The 21,325-nt window shown below is 37.2% G+C and overlaps 2 protein-coding genes across 2 annotated transcripts; one reads left to right on the top strand and one right to left on the bottom strand.

The window, feature by feature from the left end:
* Positions 1 to 710: 710 nt before the first annotated feature.
* LOC109083052 (NADH dehydrogenase [ubiquinone] iron-sulfur protein 4, mitochondrial-like) lies at positions 711 to 13,795 on the top strand. Its single transcript, XM_019097871.2, has 5 exons — positions 711 to 969; positions 3,948 to 4,026; positions 13,011 to 13,183; positions 13,271 to 13,344; positions 13,605 to 13,795. Exons 1-5 carry the CDS (start codon positions 815 to 817, stop codon positions 13,706 to 13,708), a joined length of 585 nt encoding a protein of 194 aa, XP_018953416.2. The 5' UTR covers positions 711 to 814; the 3' UTR covers positions 13,709 to 13,795.
* Positions 13,796 to 15,137: 1,342 nt separating this feature from the next.
* On the bottom strand, positions 15,138 to 20,709 carry LOC109083059 (follistatin-A). Its single transcript, XM_042724521.1, has 6 exons — positions 20,509 to 20,709; positions 19,069 to 19,260; positions 18,591 to 18,809; positions 18,158 to 18,382; positions 17,573 to 17,803; positions 15,138 to 16,092 (listed from the first exon to the last, which is right to left on the bottom strand). Exons 1-6 carry the CDS (start codon positions 20,600 to 20,602, stop codon positions 16,004 to 16,006), a joined length of 1,050 nt encoding a protein of 349 aa, XP_042580455.1. The 5' UTR covers positions 20,603 to 20,709; the 3' UTR covers positions 15,138 to 16,003.
* Between the last annotated feature and the right edge of the window lie 616 nt (positions 20,710 to 21,325).

Here is a 21,325-nt window from a genome sequence, read left to right as displayed (position 1 = left end):
TGCTTCAGTCCAGTCCTGTGAACTGAGGAGGAAATCGACCCATCTAGAGAGAGCCTTTGAAGTTCATATATCTGAACTCAAATTAAGGAACATGAATGCTTGCTTTTTTCTTCTCCTTTTATAGAAACTTTTCCCTCTTTTGTTGGGATATAGTGGCTAGATATTTGGAAGAAACAGAGTTAAATGTAAAAGAGGAAGCACAAAGGTTATTTTATGCATGTTTTGCTTTGTGCAGTATTATAAATGACATGCTTCAAATTCATACATTAAGCTGCATGTTTTTAGAATCACCATTTTAATGTGAGGCATACTACTTACAGTCATTCAAATTCCATTTTTCCATTCTTTTTTAATGTTTTCAACAATTTGTTTAAATAAGCTGCTTTTCTATGACATTTCTGAACAACAGAAATGTTATTTGCTCTCATAATTAGCAGTCACTAGACACTATTACAGCAGGTGTCATGTTAGCCTAACTAAAAAAAGCACCATTTAGTGATTTAACCATGTTAAAAACATATGCAATTGTTAAAACTGATGTAATGAATTAAGTTATGGGGAAATGTCCCTTTTTTGTACTAGTTATCACCCGTTTGTACTAATTCTGCTTTATTCGATGCTTTGGGTGAGCCAAAATTCCTTAACTAGGGCAAATGATGCAACCACACCAAACAGCGCGAAATCAAATTCAGGTGTTGTAAAGAGTCGTTAGCTCTGGATCAGAAACAGACACCTCTAGAGATGCTGTAAATTTCACTTGAAGTTCACTAAGAATTTCAGACACTTTTAACTCAAAAGTTTGCACGCTCCCTTCATGAAGAGAAGAAATACGCATCGCTTGAGTTTGGACGCTGTGTGTTGCCGTACAGCGCACAGACGTGTCAACATGGCGTCTTCAATGTCATTCTTTAGTTTAAGCCGAATTATCTCTTTTAACTCAGTAACAAAAACATTTGTGAATCCTGCCAGGTAAAAAGCAGTAATGCAAATAATTGTTATGCGTTTGTATATATACGTGTAAAGAAATAATGCCCGGTTTGTTTGTTTATCTGTTTGGAGTTACACTGTTAGCCGGTTAGCTAACTGACATAGCCAGACTGGCATCTATTAATTCTCTCTTAAAAGATGTTTGTTTTGACGAACACTAACAGATAGTATTGCCCCGCCTTTAAATGTAAAAGGTTGTTAGGTGTGTAACGTGTCGTTAGTCATTTGTAACAGATAGAAATGAAACTGACAAATTTTAGTGATAAATACCGTTCTATTTTTTTCTGAGCAGGTGTATTGGTTTATATTTTCAGAAGTCATTGTGTGAATGTTAGCCCATTGACCTTCTGTATAGACGAAAACACAGACTCTTCATTATGTTACTATAAACTGAATCTCCTAGAGGTTAACCTTTGGGTTATTACATTTACTTACTATATAATCTAATATAGAAGTTCTGAAATTTGCAAGATAATGTTGATATCAGCTTGCAGGACCTTTTATTGACCAGCTATGTAACGTTAGTCTGCGCTTGTTGGAAATTATGCTACTGTCCTCTAGTCCCGATTAACTTTAGACTTTGCTTTTCTACTGTAATAATTCTAATATGATTTTTTTATTATTATTATTTGATCAAGATTGTTCTCATCTTAAATCTTCTTTCTTCTGTCTAGATATCAGATCAGGAGCCAGCAGGCACGGTTCTGACTCTAACTGATAGTATGCATTAACATAAAACAAATCAAATCTACTCCCGAAGATGTAGGTTCTGCACAAGACATGGCATGTCAGTTCTTTTTCAGGAATAATTAAGATCAAAATAATATTAAGTTTTTAAGAGTATTTGTAATGCTGTGTGGTGATGGTAGTGGTGAAGTTTTGATCTCTGGAAGTAGAAGTCATGCTTATGGGAAATGTGGGTTTAAGTTTGACTTACTGTGAATACAGCATTTGTATTCACAATGCTGAAATCTGTCAGGTGTTTACAGTAAGTTAAAATGCTCACAGACTCTTCCTTTATCCAGCATCTATTTTGCAAATTAAATGAAAATTTTTTTTTAAAGAAATATTTCTTTAACATTCATACATTTTAGGTTCTAAACATAACTCGTTTGGTTGCATAACACATTGGAACTTATTCTTGAAACAAAAGCAGAGCTGATTTCTGTTTAAATAATTTTAAAAATATATATTCTTCTGTAAATCGTTGCATTCAATCAATGCACCAGTTTGTATAGGAACATAATTCTAAACAGTTTAACACAGAAGTTCACTCTACATGTGTTTAATGAATATTCAGTTTGACAGGATGTTTATGGTCTTTTTTTTTTTGGATTTAATGTTTACTACATAAAATCATCCTTCATAAGGTAAAGAATTTACTGTTAAAATGTAACCTTGATATCTTTAATATTGACCCAGTAAGACCATGTCAAAGATTGAAATCATAGTGAAATTACTGGTTGAAATCAAACTTTGATGCTTGATATCTCGTAATTAGATTTTGAGACTTTAACCAGGATTTCACAGAGAAGGTCTTTTGAGGAAATTTAGAAGCAGCTTAACATTTCCTCACCTGCCAGCCATGTGTAATTCACTTAAAGATGCAGTCCGTAAGTTTTGCCTTTTTGTCGCCATCTCTGTTTGAAAACCTGAAATTGCAGCTGTGTACAAAATAATCTTACTTGCGTGGGTTGTGCGTCGGCGCGGCTCCAGCGGGGATGAATCTAATGTTTTGAGGTGACTATAAGGCTGTCAGTCACTGCACTGGTGTGGATATTTACTGTACTTCGCAATCACATATTCTAGCCTAAGTCTTGGAATATATATGACCCAAATAAGAATTTTCACCGGATATTGTCATCTGAACAAGAAAGTCTGCCATGTTTGTTCTGACCATCTGAGGGAAAAAAAAGCATTACAATAAATCACGCTACCAATGCTGATTAAGTGTAACGATCGGTTAGCTCATATCACATCAAACCGTGCAAATTATTATTGTTTAACTTTATTCTCATTCTTAATGTTAACAACGTCAGCATTGTGTGACTATGTGTATAGTGTGTATCAGTGTGTGATTTCAGTTTCTGTACAGTCAAATCTCTTATTGTCATACCATTCGAATTTCATATTAAGAAATTCTTTTAACCCAAAAAGCAAATTATGCTCCATTCGAACTGGTTGTCTTTAAAATACAGATATTGTGTAATCCCAGGCTATCTGTAATCAGATGCACATTTGAAACTGGAATATAATTTAATTTCATTCACATGTGTTTCATAAACATATCATCCTTTCTGTATTACACTCCGCCATCAAAATGATAAAATGAATTATTCTAGCTGCTGTGAGAAACAGCTATAAACCATCCGCCACCTGCAGGATCCTCACATGCGATATAGTCTACTAGCCGGGACAACTTATTTATGTTTACAGACTTGACGTAATCACGCAGTGCCGTGCTCGAAAACCTACCCGTACCACTCAAATTAGAAAACATTATTATAAGCTTACTGTTGTGAATCGGGCTATTGTAAGGCGATGGTTTTGAACACTGGCTGGTCATGTACTTGCTCAAATATTGATTTCGGGTCATGTTTAACCAAAAATCGAAATAAAAGATCAGTGACCATTTCTGTCGCTAGCCATTTAGAATTATTGTTTGTTTATGACAGACCAGTTACTGTTTAATTTCAAAGGCTGTGACTGTAGACTGGCAGGACGACACCAATGGCTGTTTGTTTCTAACTGGCTTATAGAAGCCTGCCAGAAACTCAGCAGGCAGAATTAATGGGGGCCGAGGAGAGAGTTGTGTGGCTTCCTCTCTCCTGTCTCTTGACACACATCCCCCTCCTTCAAAACACTTTACTGTGCCGTTGTTTGTACCTAACAACAGGGTTTTTTTGCGTGTCTGCTTGTTATCTCTATTATTTTTTTTAATTCATCTTCCTGTTTTGCAGGTCAATAAGCACGTCAGGATGGAGACTGGCAGAACAACAGGGACAGGGATCCCAGCTCATCACTGTGGATGAGAAACTGGTATGAACATTGGCTGTGCTTTTCTTTGGGCTGTTTTTGAACTGTGTTTGTACTGGGTCACCATTCTTATATGCTTTTGTTATTATGTAAAAGTTAAAATTCTTCATCACTGGTCATAAATCAAATATAAATATCTTTTTTTTTAGGATTTTTTTTATTAAATTAATATATATATATATATATATATATATATATATATATATATATATATATATATATATATATATATGAATACTAGCATGCTTTATACAGTTAAATGTTCTCAAAAATGTCCTTCATAAAATCCATCTATACTGAAATGAAATCTAATCGTTTTTTTTTTTTTTTTTCATGTCCTTGTGAGACAATAATGACCTTGTTTACCTATGAGACTTCAGACACTCAGCTGGCTTGAATGTGTGGGCCGGGTTTGGCAGAGTGGGGTGTTTGGGTGGACTCAGACTATCTCTGATTGTGTCTGAGCGGGCAAGTACACCCCGCCTGGTTGAGGGCTCTCATTTAATAGTAGGGGCCACTCTAAAGTAAAGCTGCAAAAGGGCCCCCCAAAAAAAGAGGGGATTGAAAGAAAAAGGGGGGAAAAACAGTCAGACAGTAGCAGACTCACAGGAAGACGGCGGCTGTCCTTTTATAATTGGCCACAGAGCTTTCATTGTTGTTCTCAGGCGAGCAGTGCCCATTGAGCAAGATATGTGGCAAGGACTACCTGTCTTGTTCAAGACATTTTAGAGAGCCTTCTTGTATGAGATTTTCATGTTTGTTGTAGATGTAATCAGCCAGTTTGCAGAAGTGGTAAAGTAACTCTTACAGAAGAAAAACTATTTAACTTGTGAATATTTATGGCATGTAGATCATATGAAAAGTATATGACTACAGTATTGTCAAAACAAGTTAGGGATATTTCTGCAGAACTGATTTGAGAAGATGATGTGCAAGTCCTCAGTGGTCTTGACATCTCAGAATGTCTTGTAGAATTTATTTTGGGTCACCTGGATGTGTTTTTCTATTTGACCCTGAATAAATTCTAGCAAAATATAGAGCATTGAATTCAGCACAGACAGTTTTAGTAAGTGTTCGGTTTAAAAAAAAAAAAAAAAACCTTTCAGGTTTTGGTTATATCTCAAATCAAATTTGATGGTGCATTGTATGGCCACAAAATGGAATTTTAAAGGGGTCATATGATATCATACAATTTAAAATTTTCCTTTCTCTTTGGAGTGTTACAAGCTGTTTATGCATAGATAATATCCCTAAAGTTGCAAAGACTAAAGTCTCAAACCCAAAGAGATTTATAAAAGTTAAGACTTGTCCACACCCTCCTAAAACGTCTTATTTAAATATGACCCCACATGTCTACATGCCGATGTGGGGAGATTTGCATAATACCGCCCAAATGATCACGCAAAGAAATAAGGCATAACTTTTATTCTCGCTGTAGTATTGTTGCTGCCGCCGTCATGTCGTGGAAACACTGTGTGTTTCGTTGTGAAAGCGAAACTACTTTGTTTGGCCTTTCAAAAGAGGACGATATCTGCTTCGTCAAGCCTAGAGCTGAACCTGCAGAGTAGCCGACAATGCAAGGACAGTCGGGCACTTCTGACTCACAGTCTTTGAGTACGTTTTTTATATTTAAAGAATTTTCTACTAATGATTCAAATGAGATTATTGAGCAGTGTAGAGTAGCGTTTGTTGTTTCTCCGATCACAAATGCAGACATAGTTTTGTTTACGTGGATTGATACACAATGCGTAAAAACACAGTATAAGTTATTAAAATCAGTAATTATGTCCCCACTGGATGCAACAAATGCCTCGTTTGTAATGGGTTTGATTGTTTTTGTCTCATCGCACCGGGACATGGCATCACAGTATGGTAATGGGCATAACATTTCCGTCACACACTTGAGCCAATCACAATGCACTGGATAGCTGGCCAATCAGTGTGCACCTCACTTTTCAGAATGATGAGATTTGTACATCGATGCATTTCAGAAGGCTGAGCATAGAGAAGAAACAAAAATGTACAGTATTTGAAAAATAATGTTTTTTGAAACTTAAAACGCATACACCAAATACAAATACATAATATTCTTTTTAGCAGTGTCATATGACCCCTTTAAAAGTGTTTGAGTAACTGCATGCAGAAATAAAATACATAAGTTATACAATGTAATTGTTAATATTGTTTGTTGATTGATAAACAGTTTCCTTTTTTTAGTACTTTGAACTTTACTTTGTTTAAAATTTGATACTTTGTTTTCTGTTGTTGAGCATTGGGTTGTTCACTCATAATGGGTATTTAATAATTTTTGCCTATACTGCGGTGTGGCATTCATTCCTAAATGTATTGTATCCTGTGTAGTCTATACATAGCTGTACTGAATATTATCAAAATGCATTACAATTTATTTATTTTTTGCAAAATCAAGGCTCGGTTTTTTATGAATGATATGATTTAAATTATGTTAGTTACAGCTTTGATTATTTTTTTATTATGGAGGTGCATAATTTGTTTTGAAACTAATTATTCTATGATTTCAAGTTCCTTAGAAAATTAATTTATAATAGCATTCTTGAATTATTTTGGAACATATAATTTTGAAAAAAAGAAAAATAAAGAAAATCTCGAGCTCTAGTGAAAGTGCTTGCAAATGTGCCACTTTGCAGTGCAGTCAAATGTGTGGCATTGCAAATGACGGTAATTAAGGTCCTGCGTGATTTGATGGAGTCTGGGCGCTTTCTCCCTCTGGTGCCTGCACTGACTTGCTTTTGTTAGTAATTACAGTTTGATTAAGCATGCTGGGCCACAAGAAAGCCTGCATGGCTGGCCAGTGACACAGAGCTTCACACGGAGCTCATATACCCAGAGCTTTCTGAATGAACTGCAAGAGGACCTTATAGCTGCTTGTGAAACCCCTTTATGAGGAGCTTTTTTGGTGCACATTTATTGTAAAAATAATGTCTCCTATTATCATTTAAAATGAAGAGACATTCGTATTTCCCTAAAAAGCGCAATCAGTATGGCTCTGTGGTGCTATGAAACATTGCCTTGTTTGTTTGAGCATCCTGATCAGCCCAACAGTGGCTCAACCAATGGTGTGAGTTTAGAATGGAGTCTGTTTGGTGTCAGACGGGGGATAGTGTTCAGAAAACCTGTTTGATTATGTCATTATTTTGCTATTTCGATTGCTGCTCCTACTAATGTAGAAATTACACACAGTCATTTATTGAAAGTGCTATATTTGCATGTATATTGAAATGTTTTTGCAAACCATCCTGCATACGAAAATAAATGCAAACAGCAGTGAAATTAAACCTAATTGCAAGCAAGAGAGGCGTTCTGTCTAGCCAGAGCTGTAAATTGAATGAACATGTTGAAGTAGCTGTCAAACATGTATCATTGTGCCGGTGAGCTCCAAGGTAGACTGAATTCAAGATCCAGCCGTAATTCTGTCCTCCTCCCCCTTCCCCCTCTTTCCCTTCAGCGTTCATCTCAAGTGTCTGTTTTGTCTAGTTGTCCCCTCATACCAGGTGCTTGTCCAAAAAAAAAAAAAAAAACAAGGCCGGCAAGTAGGTCAAAGGACGTGGCTCTTTGAAGAGGATCTGACAAGAGGCTTTGTGTATTAGTTGCTAAACGGTATTTTATTTGCTTAACACTTGAGAAAGTAACCTTTAAAGTGCCCGACAGCACCTTTGTGTGGCAGAGGAAGGAGACTTGCACCGGCTGTAGAGTGCACACTGTGTTCCTCACTTCATTTCCTCACACTCTGCTCTTCCAAATTGGCTCAATACATTTTTCCCTGCTGCTCATAGTCTAATAATATGAATGCTACTGTAGCTGATTGGTCTCTAATAATAATTATATTTGAGGTGAAACTAATTTATTATTTTTTTAATAGTTGTAATTGGTGTTTTGTTTAGAAAGTTGGTAATTCATTACTTTCCATGATTCATGACAGAAATGAATAAAAATGGTCAGAAGGGGTTTCCTGTAGAGTTGTTACTTATTTTAGCAAACACCTTTGTGAATCCTCAGTGTTATTTGTCATGCTGTTAACTTGGGAAGTAATGTAGTTTGCTTAGAATTTGAACAGTTGACTAAAATAGTTTTTGCTAATTTTTTTAAAAGAGAAAAATCAAATCAGAGTTCATAAGTCTGTGTTTAATGGCTGGTTCTATATTATAAACTGTTACTTTAATTATTGTCTACTGCTGTCCTAGAACGCAGAATCATCAACTTTGGAAAACAGTTCTAAGCAAAATATCTGTACGTGTACTAAAGTCTGTATTTTGTGACCTATATGTGTGGGAATATAAGCAGAATATTTATCAAAGCCAAACTCTGTTGTTCATTTGACAAGATTAATAATCGAAACATGCTTGACATTTTTTAAATTTTCTGTTGCTTATTACCTGCTATTCATTTTTTAATAGAAGGAACTGTTTTTTCATCCCCTCGGTCCAACAATTGCTACAGGTGCTCTTGGAATCTGATCATCCATCCATCGTCATATCACTCAGTGGTTTTCAGCTCATTTAAAGTGTTCTAATAACCAATGGACAAGGCTACCCAGTGTAGTAAAGGCTAATTAAAAATGACAGTCATTTGGTAATTAATAAAACAATCTTTTTTTGTATGTTGACAAGTATTTAAATCTATCATATCATTATGGTAAATTGTTTCTTTCTAACTATTGGAATGAATGAGTTAATGCATGTGTTTTGGCGTACATATATTTTTACAGTGAGAGTACATGTTGCTTTGCAAAATGTCATTTATTTTTATGCATTACAAAATAGGGTGGATGCCTAGATAGACAGAACTAATATTAAAAGGGTTAGTTCACCCAAATATGAAAATACTATCATTAATTACTCACCCTCGTGTCGTTTCAAACCCGTAAGACCTTCATGCATCTTTGGAACACAAGTTAAGATTTTTTTTCTATGGAATCTGGAGCTGTCTGACCCTACATAGACGAAAAAATGCTACTGAAAGATTTTTTTGGCTGGAAGACAGTTCTGTCTAAACACTGAAGAAGCCCTGTAATGTCAGCTGATCCACAAAGATCATTTTCACTTCGTTCGGGTTTGGAGATTGAGTCCACATTAGATGTTTATGTTACTAACCTGCCTCTGTTTATCATATGGATCATCTCTCATTGGTCACAAATGGTTTTTTGTTTTGTTGTTTTTTTTTTTTTTTACCCAGAAAGTGCATTTGCATGTATGTGGACACGCCAAGCTGTAATGTTTTTCCAAGTCATCTTTATGTCTGTGGTTCTCAACGTCTCTGAGCAGATTCTGTCATTAATTATTTCTGCTCTTTAGCATCATGCGAATTCAGCTAAAGTGATTCTGAAGGGGTTGTACTGGAACAGTGATGGAATAGTATTATTATTCCATATGCTGAAATGAAATATGGATTTATATGCATGTATGGACACTACAGCCTTTAGAAGTCCTTGAGAGGTTCCACCTGTAGCCTTCTAATAACTTTTCCATCCACATTTTTATGTATTATTGTCTGTCTGAGATTAAAACAAGCCAGTAGGCCACACATGTACAGTATGAGTCATTGGTGTTTTTCCCTTTCTAATCAGAAATGGCAGACAGATGTCATCAGACAGTGTATGAATCTGCTGTTGAATGTGTGTGATGACACAGATCAGTAGTCCACGTCTGAATATCGGTTTGAGCAAAACCGTCAAGAAACCTCTTCTGAAAGGTCACTTTAAAAATGACAAATTTTAATGTTTGCATAAGCACAATTTAAGATCCATTGCATTTAGAACTCACAAAGCCGCAAAACAAATTTCTTGTAGTTCTGCTCGCACTGCAAATTCTTACTTGTTTACACTTATCGGTATCGGTCTTGTCGGCCACACTTGGCTCTACCAAACTGCACGCAGGGCTAATTCAAGCAGTCGGCCCCACAGTCTGCCACTCTGAAAGGGCTCCCATGCTCTTTATTCACCGAGGAGCCAGAGGTGTCAGAAATATAGACACGCTTTCACGTGACGGAGACTTTGCCAGTCTTTTCTCCCTCGCTCTTAAGCCTGGCATTCTGTCTGCACATACAGGTATTGAAGGGCTCTGTGAATACAGAACTGTCAAACTTCATAGTTCTCATTTTGCTTCCTGTACATGCAAGGAGAAAAGTGCAGTGTTTTCCTTTGTGATCCTTCTCTGGCCTAATTTTTTTTCCTTTTTTTCTTGAAGCACCATATTTAAGGCACAGTCGCTCGCTTTGTCTATGGGCCATTGTGCATTCGTCTGTTGCGTAGATCACCCTCGTAGTTTTTGTTGTCCTAATGTATGCAGGCAAGACTAAGTCTAGACTACTTTTTTTTTCGTCTTTCATTTTTTTTTTTCCCCTCTTATTTCGCAGGACAATGGCAAGGTTTTTTTTCGGTATTACCAAAAAATATTTTAAGATCTTATTCGGCCTGAAGGAAGAGTAGATAAGGAACAACTAATTATGCAATATTATATTATTTATTAATAATCATAATATTTTTCTTCATCAGTTCTCAACCAGAATTGTATATGTGTGTTCATCAGACATTGAAATTAAGTCTCCCATGTCTGTTTAGACTAATTGTCATTCTGCTCAGCAGAATCTTTGAACGAGACCCCTTTGCGCTGAACATTTTCAACAAAAAAGATTCATTTTCATGTTGAGATATTTGCCATTTAAATGCTCAAGCCATCTTAATTTGATACTAAGGTTAGATGCACATCATGGAAAGTTCTGATATTTTACTTAATCTTTGTTGTCACAAAGTTACTGGTGTGGATCAGAGCTAGCGATTAAAGTCATCTTTGACAAAGTTTTATAAGTCTTGCTCATTGCAAAGTCTAACATCTTTTTTCCCCGTTCACTAAAGTCGTCCTGTTAAAACCGAGCGTATGGTACTGTATGTTCTTCTCTGCCTGCTCGAGTGTCACGTGAAGACTTTGTGTAAGTCAGAGTGTTTGGAAGCCTTTTGTTCGCAGTTCATGCTAAAGAACCTCTTTTATATGAATCAAGTGGCAGATGACAGACAATGATGAAAATTTGATTCTTTGAAGTTTTAATGGCCATTGAAATGTGTGAAGTTCCTGCATTGAAAGGGGAGCTGCTTGTAGGATTCACAACCTTGGGTGGCTGCTTGCTGGGAGGTTTGTCTGTGTGTTGTTGCCGACTTCCCATTGCTGCTCGCTAATTCTCAAAGGAATTGGGCTCTCTTTGCCTTTCAGCAGTCTCCTTCAGCTCAGCAGCACCACAGCATGTTCCACACACATTTTTCATTTAACCCTCTTAAAACAGTCCTCTCTTGTTTATTTTACACACAAAAAAAACAACAACCCATGAGCAGTGTTTGAGTATAATTTGTGCTCTGGGTATTTGTTTTTGCTGGTATCAATACAGATATCCTGACTGAATTTTAAATCACAAGATCTTGATTCGATTTGATTCCATATTTATTCTGATTTGTTTTGGTATGTTTTAGTTATATTAAAAGCACCGGCTTGTAAGAGTCATTCGTTGTGACTCAGACTACAGTGGTTACATTTGTTTATTCATATTTGGGGGGCATGGCATTACGGATTAATTGAAATGCAGTTTAGAAACACTGACATATGGAACTAACTTGATACATAAAAAAAAATATTCATTTTGATACTGTGCAGTTGAGTGAGTTCAGTTCAGCCGCATATACAGGATGAAAGCACGATATAAATATATTTTCACGCCCAAAAAAAGACTTAAAGTAGAAGATCGATCTTGGTATAATAAAAATCAATTTAGATCAATTTGATTGTTCAAATGACAATTAAGTGCACCATAAAATTATCATTTTGTTTGCCAGGACTTTACCGTAAAAAAAAGATAAGGTGACAATGTTTCAGGTGTTGTGGAATGGCATATTTTACACCTTATAACTGCATATTCACCATAAATACACCAATCTACTAAAACTATTAAAATCTATTTTTTAAATTTAAAATGTACTGATAACCACAGTAATAATACAGGCAGTACAATAAATAGCCATATAAAACATGGTCAGTGCTCTTATGTAGACAAAACACCATCAGGGTAACACATTAAACACTATAATAAAGCATTAAACAGCAAAACTAAACGAAATAAATATGTAAAACAACACATCCTAATGTACTAATTCATGATAACAAAATTAAGAAGAAACTAAATTATTAAGATCAAATATAATCAAAAGTGATGTCATGCAAGGACATCTGGGAATGCCTGTTTTTCATTGTTAATTACTCAATTCATAGATTTTACTGGCAAAAACATACATTTCACTGTATTTTAAGGTAAAATTACATATCATGCAATATAATTATGTTTAATGTGTTAAACCATATACAATTTTTGTTTACAGTATATGGTAAATTAATGTAGTATTTTTCTATAATTCGTTTTTTACAGTTTGGTAAATAGATACCGACCCCCCCCCCCACCCCCCCCCCCCCCCCCCCCCCCCCCCCAGCCCTAGTATTGATGGGTTTTAACAACTATAGTTTAAATACATTGGGCACAACTCTGGAGTCATATCGTTGGCAGTAGAAAAATTCAATCCAGCAATGAAGACCGACTGTTGCCCTGAATGATTCACCTGCTCAGAGCGAACACTTTAAGTTAAATGTACTATTCACTTCAAGTTTGCAGAGTTCTTTTCACCTTCACACCTAAAAGCCCAGGTTTCTGACCTGCGGTGAGGATCACAGTAGACTGTCTCGATGCATTTTGAGAGTGTGAGAAATTAGCTTGTCTAGACAAGTACGCGTCTGCATTCAAAAAAGGAAGTATTTGGGCTTTTATGCCCTTTGGGAGAACAGCAAAGCTTTTTATGCTCTTTTATGAGAGCACAAATGTGAATCTTATTTTTGGCAAACCACACATTAAAGATGAAAAGATTTGCCTCATGCACTCATAGTTTACCAGTTCTTCTTTCGTCTCCCTCATTTTGCCAGGACATCACAACTTTGACTGGCGTTCCCGAGGAGCATATTAAGACCCGCAAGGTCCGTATCTTTGTGCCTGCCCGCAATGCCATGCAGTCTGGCGTCAAAAATACCCAAAAGTGGAAGATGGATTTTGACACCAGGGAACGCTGGGAAAACCCACTGATGGGCTGGGCCTCCACGTGAGTGGACAGCATAACAATCATGCTTTTTAAACTGCCAAAAAAAAAAAAATCTGGTGTCTGAATTGATTTTTATTCCCAATCCAGGGCAGACCCCCTGTCCAACATGGTGCTTTCGTTCAGCAATAAGGAGGATGCTATTGCTTTCGCAGAGAAGAACGGTAATCCATTTAAACATTTTTCCACTATCGTGACCATATTTTTTAAACACTACAATCCGCATCCAAAATTGTCCCTTGAGGGAGCTGATGCTCCGCTTTGAAAAGGAACTGTGTTTGTGGCATAAAGATTCACATTTATCCTCACCCTGTCTTCTCCGGCCTGGTGTTTACACTGCACATCAGCAGCAGTGGACATCTCCCAAATCCAGCCTCTAAGATATACTTGGCTGACCGTGCTCTGGGCCTGTTTGTTTTTACAGGTTGGCGTTATGATATAACAGAAAAGCGGGTCCCAAAGCCGAGAGTGAAGTCATATGGAGCAAACTTTTCCTGGGACAAAAGGACTAGAAGGTCGGCCAAGTAGACATCCGGTTTCTGCCTGTCTGTGTTATCTTTAACAGACCTGTAAAAATAATATACTCTATGTATCTAATAAACTATCTTTACAACTCTTGAGTTTTACTGTGCTTCCTTTTCCCAAATCTTCATGTTACTTCACTCAGAATCATTGGAATGACACCATATCTGTGCTAGTGTGAATATTTAGCACTTATTATTACTGAAGTAGCTGCTGTTGTTTGTGCTAGCAGTGTGCTTTGAAATGCCATCTCTATGTTTTCTCAGAAAATAATTCTTCTTGTCAGGGGGTTCGTTTTTTCACCATTCAACCCCTCTTGAAGACAGTTTAGTGTTAATGTTTCTGAAACGGGAGGATGAGGTAAATATCAAGCTTCAAAGACTGAACGCGGCTAGATATGTTTACTCTCATGTTTCTCCAGGGATGAACCCAGATGAGTAAAACACCTGCCTGCTTCAAATGACGTTCAATTGAAAAAGCAGTGACCGTTTTAGTCTGTCATCTCTGCTAGCACATTAGCACAGTCTGGTACTACACTTTCCATGTTCATTTTACATCACATTACAAATCTGCATTGCCTGGAATCGTTAAAATGTGGTTCATGTTATAAGTCAGAATGAATCATTGATGTGACAAGGTTTACCTAATTGATCTGGACACGACACATTTGCCTTATAAATGGCCTACAGTATGTGTAAAAAAAAAAAAAAGATTTTATACATTTGTTTCCAAAACTGAGAACAGAGCAAAGCCACACCAGATAACTTCATGAGGAACTTTGCATAATAGGAAAGAGCAATGTTTGGTGTCTGGAAGCATTGCAGGGGCTCAGTGATATGATGTGAATTTTGTGATCGTGTGAAGTCAGCCAAAATGCAGTGCAATTTCAGCTTTATCAGTAGGTAGTAGGATCATGTGTGATTGATTTTTGTCACTAGAAACTGAGTGATGAGGAAAAGAGAACCAGTTTGTCTGTAAACAAGCTTTGTAGGGTGTTTAACAAGTGATTGCTCTGAGATAGAAGCCCAGACTTAAAGTTAGGTCCTTATGGGAATATTTTAGCTTAATTTAGTTCAATTTATATCCCTACTAGTTGAAGTGTGTGGAAAAAAGATGTTGTTTTATCTGGCAGTAGAATCATGATGTCATTTAAAAACTTTTTATGTAATGGGCTTTAGCAGTAGACCCAGGACACTTTGATTACATACAAAATAATGAGAATAATAATAAATGGATGGGTGCATGGTATCAGCTAATGGCAGAACTCTATTCTTAATAAAATCCACACCACAGTGACCTTTTGATAAGTATTTTTTTATTATTGATTTCACTCTTAATATCTGTACAAATACATCAAACTTTGTATATACATATGACATTTACATAAAAAATACAAAACTATATATTTATAACTGAATTTTGTTTTTTTATCTTGAAAATAAAAATGCATTTTGACAACAAAGTGAAAAAGTGAATGTTTTATATATTGATACGGAGTCCTCTTAATGACCTTTTCTTTAGCTCTGCAAGAGCAATATAGAGCAGAATATTGGCAAGAAAAAAAAAAGACAAATTTGTATGGCACAGTTTTCTCGAACAAGTACAACCCACTGCTAATTTCTGCCCTATTGTCAAAAAGCCAATGTTGATGACGGACGGCATTTTGTACAAGTGAATCGTCAGGGGTTTCCTATATGAGAAACGGCTCATTTTCAATGTTATCCTTCTGCACCATATCACAAAAACATTGAAGAATGTTCAAGAAAATCCCTTTGGTCAGTTACACTGAGTTGTAAACAAAACCAAAAATATACATGTACATTAAAGAGTGACATTTTTTTCCTATGCGTTTCCATTTTTTTTCCAATAAATAAACTCACAAGCTAACATGCAGGTATGTGTGAAATAAACATCTGTGATACAGAATTGACATTGATAAGCATTTATACAGCTCGGGGAATGCAATTTACAGCTTGCCAAAGACTCACACTTTACATGATAGCATTTTACCTCACAATAAATAACACTGCTTCTCTTTGGACAAATATATTTCTCGGTCATAAAAAAAAGAAAAAAGGGAAAGACAACATAAGTGAAACCAAAATAACATGATAGACAAGTAAGCCAGACACTGTAAATGTATAAATTATAAAACAGAACACTGTATAAATAAACATCAAGCAGACTGAACTACATGTATACTACTATCTTTTTTTTCTCTGAAAAATAAATTAGCATACACATATGTACAGTGTGGACATGATTCCTTGCCCTAGGACTGTTCTACTTGTTGATGGTGCTTTATCCATCCAGTACAGGTGATAATCGGATATAAGCCATGTAGTCCTGGTCGTCCTCATCGTCATCATCCTCCTGGTCTTCAGTAATGGCTATATGGGAGAATACATGGTAGCTGTTGCATGAATATAGACCACAACAGCGCAGAATGTACGTGAGTATTTGTCTTTATCCCAAAGCCTCTGACAATCTAGGCTACTTGACAGCTTGACCAGGTGCTCTGGCTCCCAAAATTATGCAACAAGACATACATAATGAAGGAAGTCAGCGGTGTGACGAGACAGGGTTGATCAGAGGCTTTAATGGCTCAGGTGTGTTTGGTAGATTTCTGAATCAAGACCAAAAAAGTGCTCTTGCATTCCATGAATGGCTGCTTTTTTTCTGGTTTCGTGTCTAAATCCATTACTTTGAATGCATGGGTTGTGCACCGGCCGACCGTAGCTACGTGGTCAAGCAATGGCACAGTTCTGAGGTATATGTAATAAAGATATATATTTTCTACGTAAAAGTTTACATTGAAAAAATGATACAGGCAAAGCAATGAAACAAATATGCAGTCCCTCACAAACAAATAGGACAACACGACCACAGCAGGACTGCACACACAAATTCACCTTGCTAACGTTAGATGGCTAACAGAAAGCATTGCTCTCCTAATAACATTTTCTTGTCCTGATGACTGTAAAATGCTGTAGTTATTCAAATCATGAGGTGATCATAAAGTTGGTCCCTTGAAATGACGAACGTACCTTAAGGCACAAGAACGTTAAGGTAAGCCATTCGTTCGCTAGCACAAATCGGAATGTAAGTATTCCCTCATTGATGGCAGCTCTTGCTTCATCGATCCATTATCAAAGCTAGATCACTATCTGTAATAGGTAATAGTTAGTCTAGGTAACTTTTAAACAACGGCACCAATGTTACAATCACCTTATGTGAGTATAAGGAAAAGGATTCATGTCTTTTCAAACCCTCAGAGCTGTTTATGTCAGTGCATTTAAAAGAATCGAGTACAGCCAAAAGCAGAAATCAAACAAAAAACAGCATTCATAAAACACTTACATGATAACCATGAATATGGAATTAACAAGCTGATGTGATATATAAGTCTCCACATTTACACTTTAACAAAGGCGAACTATGACCTCAACCTGCTGGTCAATAGCAGGTCAGACTGAACTAGAATTCCAATGTCACTAACTGCAGAAGTTCTTAGTTAAATGAAGAAAATGAGTATGTCAAAGGACTCCTGGAAAGAGCTCTTTGTAACATTTCTTTTTACATTGTATTCATTGATTTCCATTGATTTTGTGGGTTCTTTATTAAATAAAGTTTTTTTGTTGTTGTTTGTTTTCTCTTTTCATTTCATTTTTGTTTCTTCTCAAGAAAATACAAAATTAATGAAGCCAGCCAAAGAGGACATGCAAAGAACTTCCAATCATAAGTCCTTTCTGTAAGTTAACTTTTAGCAGCAGGAAGGGAATGAAGAGGCGTTATTTTGAGGGGTGGGAGGTTTTGGGAAGGTGGTTGCTGGGGGCAGCATTGGATTGTCTTTTAAGATGTATTACTTACAGTTGCAAGATCCTGAATGCTTAATCTCCAGGAGAACCCCCAAAGAGCAAGCGGCCTGCTTCATGGCGCACTCGCTGGGATACGTGGTGTTGTCGCTGGCGCACACGGCCTCCTCCGATCGACTTTCTGGGCATGTCTCCATGCAAACTGCACAACGCCCGCGACCCATCTTGGAATCCCATAGACACTTCTTTCCCACACTGCACTGGATATCGTCACATGACTTGGCCTCTAAAAAGACAATGGGGACAATAGCGGTCAATTTCTTCTGATAACACGTCAGTGTTTCATACGTAGAAATTCATAAACATGTTTGTTGTTGCTGTGGAGAGCTGTAGGCAAGTCACGCTCAGTTTGTTATAACACACGAGATGATGTTGCCAACATCAGGAAACAGTTAGACGCCAATGACTTTCCTTTGCAAATAATAATCACAATTGAGATTATCACGAAAGACTAATGGAATTCATTTGGAATTTCGCCATTGTTGCCTATCCACTCTGAACTGAAAACAAATTCCACCATTTTTCCATTTTCAACTTTTCTCATTTAAATGAAACAAGTAAAATTTATGTTGACACTCACTGATGCATTTCCCTTCATATGCCACTCCAATGGATCTACCAAGCAAGCATGTGGCTCTCCTCAAATGGCACGCGCTGGCGTAAACAATCCCGTCATTGCCACAAAGGTACTGATCCGGAGAGGTAACCTCTGGGCATATGCGGTTGCATGTCACACAGTATGCATTGTTTGTCTGGTCCACCACGCAAGTCGAGCTTCCCGGACACATGACATCACGACACGTCTCTGTGAGGATGAGAAGGGAAGACTGAATGATACAGTTTTACCAGATTTTCACAACCAATGACCTAGTTTCTCAAAATCTTTCTTTATTGTCTAATGTATTTTAGAGCGGAATTTATTATATATAAACTGTAGGATTCTGGATATAACTGCTGAAATCTCTCTCAAGGTTAGACAGTATCTTTTTTTGTGCGAATGCAGCGTTACTTACTTTTGCATTTGCCTTGGTACTGCACCTCCAGATCTGGGTGCCCTTTGCATTTGGATTTCAAAAGGGCACATTCATCTCGGTATGTTTTCCCGTCTGAGCCACACACAGGCCCCTTCCAGGTGATGTTGGAGCAGTCTGGAGCGCAGACGCAGCGAGGCTTACTCCTCCTGTTCATTTTACATTTCTTCCCAGGGCCACAGTCCACGTTATCACATGTCTCTAAAATTCAGTCAAACAGGAACATGATATTTGAAGTGGCTGAATTTTTTTTATTACACATTCGTAACCTATTGATAATCTGTTGTCAACTCATTTTGTTTGTTTGAATTTATTTATATAAAGACAAAGAAGGTGTGAGAGAGAGCACTGAGGCAGAGTAACTTTTGTTTTTATTTCTTGCGTTTAAATACGCATGTAATATGTTTGTATGACATATAATAGCAACGTTTCCACCTAACAAATGAACATGGGATTCTACCTTTACAAGGTATGCAGTTTGGAGCCCCGCCGTTGAAGATCATCCACCTGAATAATGTGCTGTTTGGCACATCTTCCTCAGTCCAAGATGTACCGAGCCTCCCACTCCGGCAGCATTCCTCTCGACTCATCCCAGGCATGTAGAGGACCTGACATCTCCCGTTCTTGCCTTGCTGGAGCCAGCAGTTACCAGCTGTAAACAAAAAGAAAAAGAGCCAGTCTTATTAAAGTCTGAAGCCAATGACCCAGACACAACACGTGCAGCCTGTATTAGCTGGAGCTCTCCTGCTCCCCCTCCCCCGCTGTATTTTGTCTGATTTTTCCCAACGTAATGCGACTGTTTTACACTTGCATGCCTTCACCCAGACAACTCAAGGGCTCCGGGTCTGCTCGGCAATATGCTCTTCCTGTCGTCGAATGTGTTATGACCGTGCAAAGATTGATTGTCTTAAAGTAAGTGGCAAATTGACAGACTTGTACCTATTTAAACAATGTGCATGGCAGTCTAGACTCCAGTTCCTCGAGCGCTCTGTGCCAACTGTCTGCGCTCATCACGTTTCAGCACACTTACAGGAGCGTTCCAAACGCTGCTTTTAGCAACACAAACGCATTTATCCGCTGCTTACAATAAGGTTCGGAGATATTTTGAACCCTGAGCGGAATCAGTCGTGTTTATGTATTAAATTAGGCATTCGCGCCGGGGATACCACGCGCCAGACAATCCAATTAAATCATACAGTCACGCGAGCTTCATCAAACTTTGTTCTCCAAAATGATCGTTCCGTTTAGGTGACAAATACGCAAAGCGATTCTATTAATTAAATGCATTGAAATGGTTAAAAAAATTGCATTATGTCCACTGATTTATTTTTCTTTCAAAACCAAAACAAGTAAGCAATTTCCAAATTCAACAACCAACAATTTGAGAAAAATACAATTGAATGTCTAATGCATAATGGTTGATTAGAGGGTGCGCTAAATATGCATTTATACAAAACACTTATTCTTCACATTATTGCTAGACAATAATACTATCATATTAATAGACTAGCCTATTAAACATTATTATTATTATTTTCAAGATGCATCTCGGTGTCCTCTAATTTGGACAATCGTGAGCATTTATTTTAGATAACGATAAACTGCTCTTAATCTCTTAATTTAAATATAGCAAATTCTGTATTTTTTTTCTTTCTATTTCCTCTTCTTCTTTTTTTTTAAATAATGGTGCATGTAAGGACGCACCTGTCTCGAGAACACAGGCGCGAGCCAAGAGCAAAACTTTACAATTGTCTTGAATTTAAGCAGTTCCCTTCATTCTAAAGAATTACTTTAATTCTAAATGAATTGCAGACCAGACTCGTATCTAAAGCGTGTCAAAAAATAATTTTGAAGAAACAAATATACAGAAAAAAAAAAAAAAAAAAAAAAATACACTCACCTTGCACTTTTTGATCTTCAATCAAATAACAGAGCCATAAGAGTAATAAAATCATTCCCGGGTGGAGCTGCTGGCGCTTTAGCATCCTTAGCATGTTTAAACAGAGAAAGAGTATCTAGACGAGCAGTGCAAAAGTAATCTTCTTACTCAGGCAGTGCTGAATGAACGCTGCTCTCGGAGTGCCACCTCTTTTTAAGTGTATAAGGGGTCTCGGGCCGACTGTCTGTGGTGTGGGCGGTCTTCCTCTCTGTGGGGGTGGGGAGAGAGAGTTTTTTCCCCCAAGTTCTTTCAATCCAAATCAGGTGACATAGCTGCTTGAAACTTTCTCTTGCCCCTAAATCACTTCTGAGTTTTGCTGCATACCAAGTCGCAGGAAGCATAAATAAAAAATGGCCCAATTTGTATCGTTACCTTACGGATATCCACAATTGACCAGACGTGGATGAGACCAGTCCAGTCACACAGGAAAACAATATCTTGACATAAGCAACAACATATTCAATCCCACCCTAAAAACACAGTTTCAAATGAATATTGGGGTTTTAGTGTAAAGGGAACAAACGGGAACGTGTTTGCAGGTGGTGTGATAGATATAAAGACTCTGTGACCGGGTATGAATTACAAATTGAACTGCGTATTGATGGCCTTTGAATGTCACCACAAACCTTTGAGATGGTAAATGTCACAACTTTCTAGGCCATGACAGGTCTGATTAACAGTAGAGGGTGTTAATTTAATACAAGGTTACTGTTGAAAGGTGATCGGCGCGAGGAGACAATGGATTACAGAATAAAGGAGAGAAAGACTAATATTAGAC

This window comes from Cyprinus carpio, chromosome B5 (assembly GCF_018340385.1).
Source record: "Cyprinus carpio isolate SPL01 chromosome B5, ASM1834038v1, whole genome shotgun sequence".
Taxonomy (NCBI): domain Eukaryota; kingdom Metazoa; phylum Chordata; class Actinopteri; order Cypriniformes; family Cyprinidae; genus Cyprinus; species Cyprinus carpio.
This window is presented reverse-complemented; position numbering and strand designations above follow the sequence as displayed.

What these genes read in the sequence shown, in the direction of transcription:
- LOC109083059 (XM_042724521.1), bottom strand. Translation starts at nt 20,602, where the DNA reads ATGCTAAGGATGCTAAAGCGCCAGCAGCTCCACCCGGGAATGATTTTA. An exon ending in GTACCAAGGCAAATGCAAAA is followed by an intron (nt 18,383 to 18,590) that starts GTAAGTAACGCT and finishes TCATCCTCACAG; the next exon opens with AGACGTGTCGTGATGTCATG. An exon ending in GCATTCAGGATCTTGCAACT is followed by an intron (nt 16,093 to 17,572) that starts GTAAGTAATACA and finishes TCTCCCATATAG; the next exon opens with CCATTACTGAAGACCAGGAG.
- LOC109083052 (XM_019097871.2), top strand. Translation starts at nt 815, where the DNA reads ATGAAGAGAAGAAATACGCATCGCTTGAGTTTGGACGCTGTGTGTTGC. An exon ending in CTGATGGGCTGGGCCTCCAC is followed by an intron (nt 13,184 to 13,270) that starts GTGAGTGGACAG and finishes TTCCCAATCCAG; the next exon opens with GGCAGACCCCCTGTCCAACA. An exon ending in TGCTTTCGCAGAGAAGAACG is followed by an intron (nt 13,345 to 13,604) that starts GTAATCCATTTA and finishes TTGTTTTTACAG; the next exon opens with GTTGGCGTTATGATATAACA.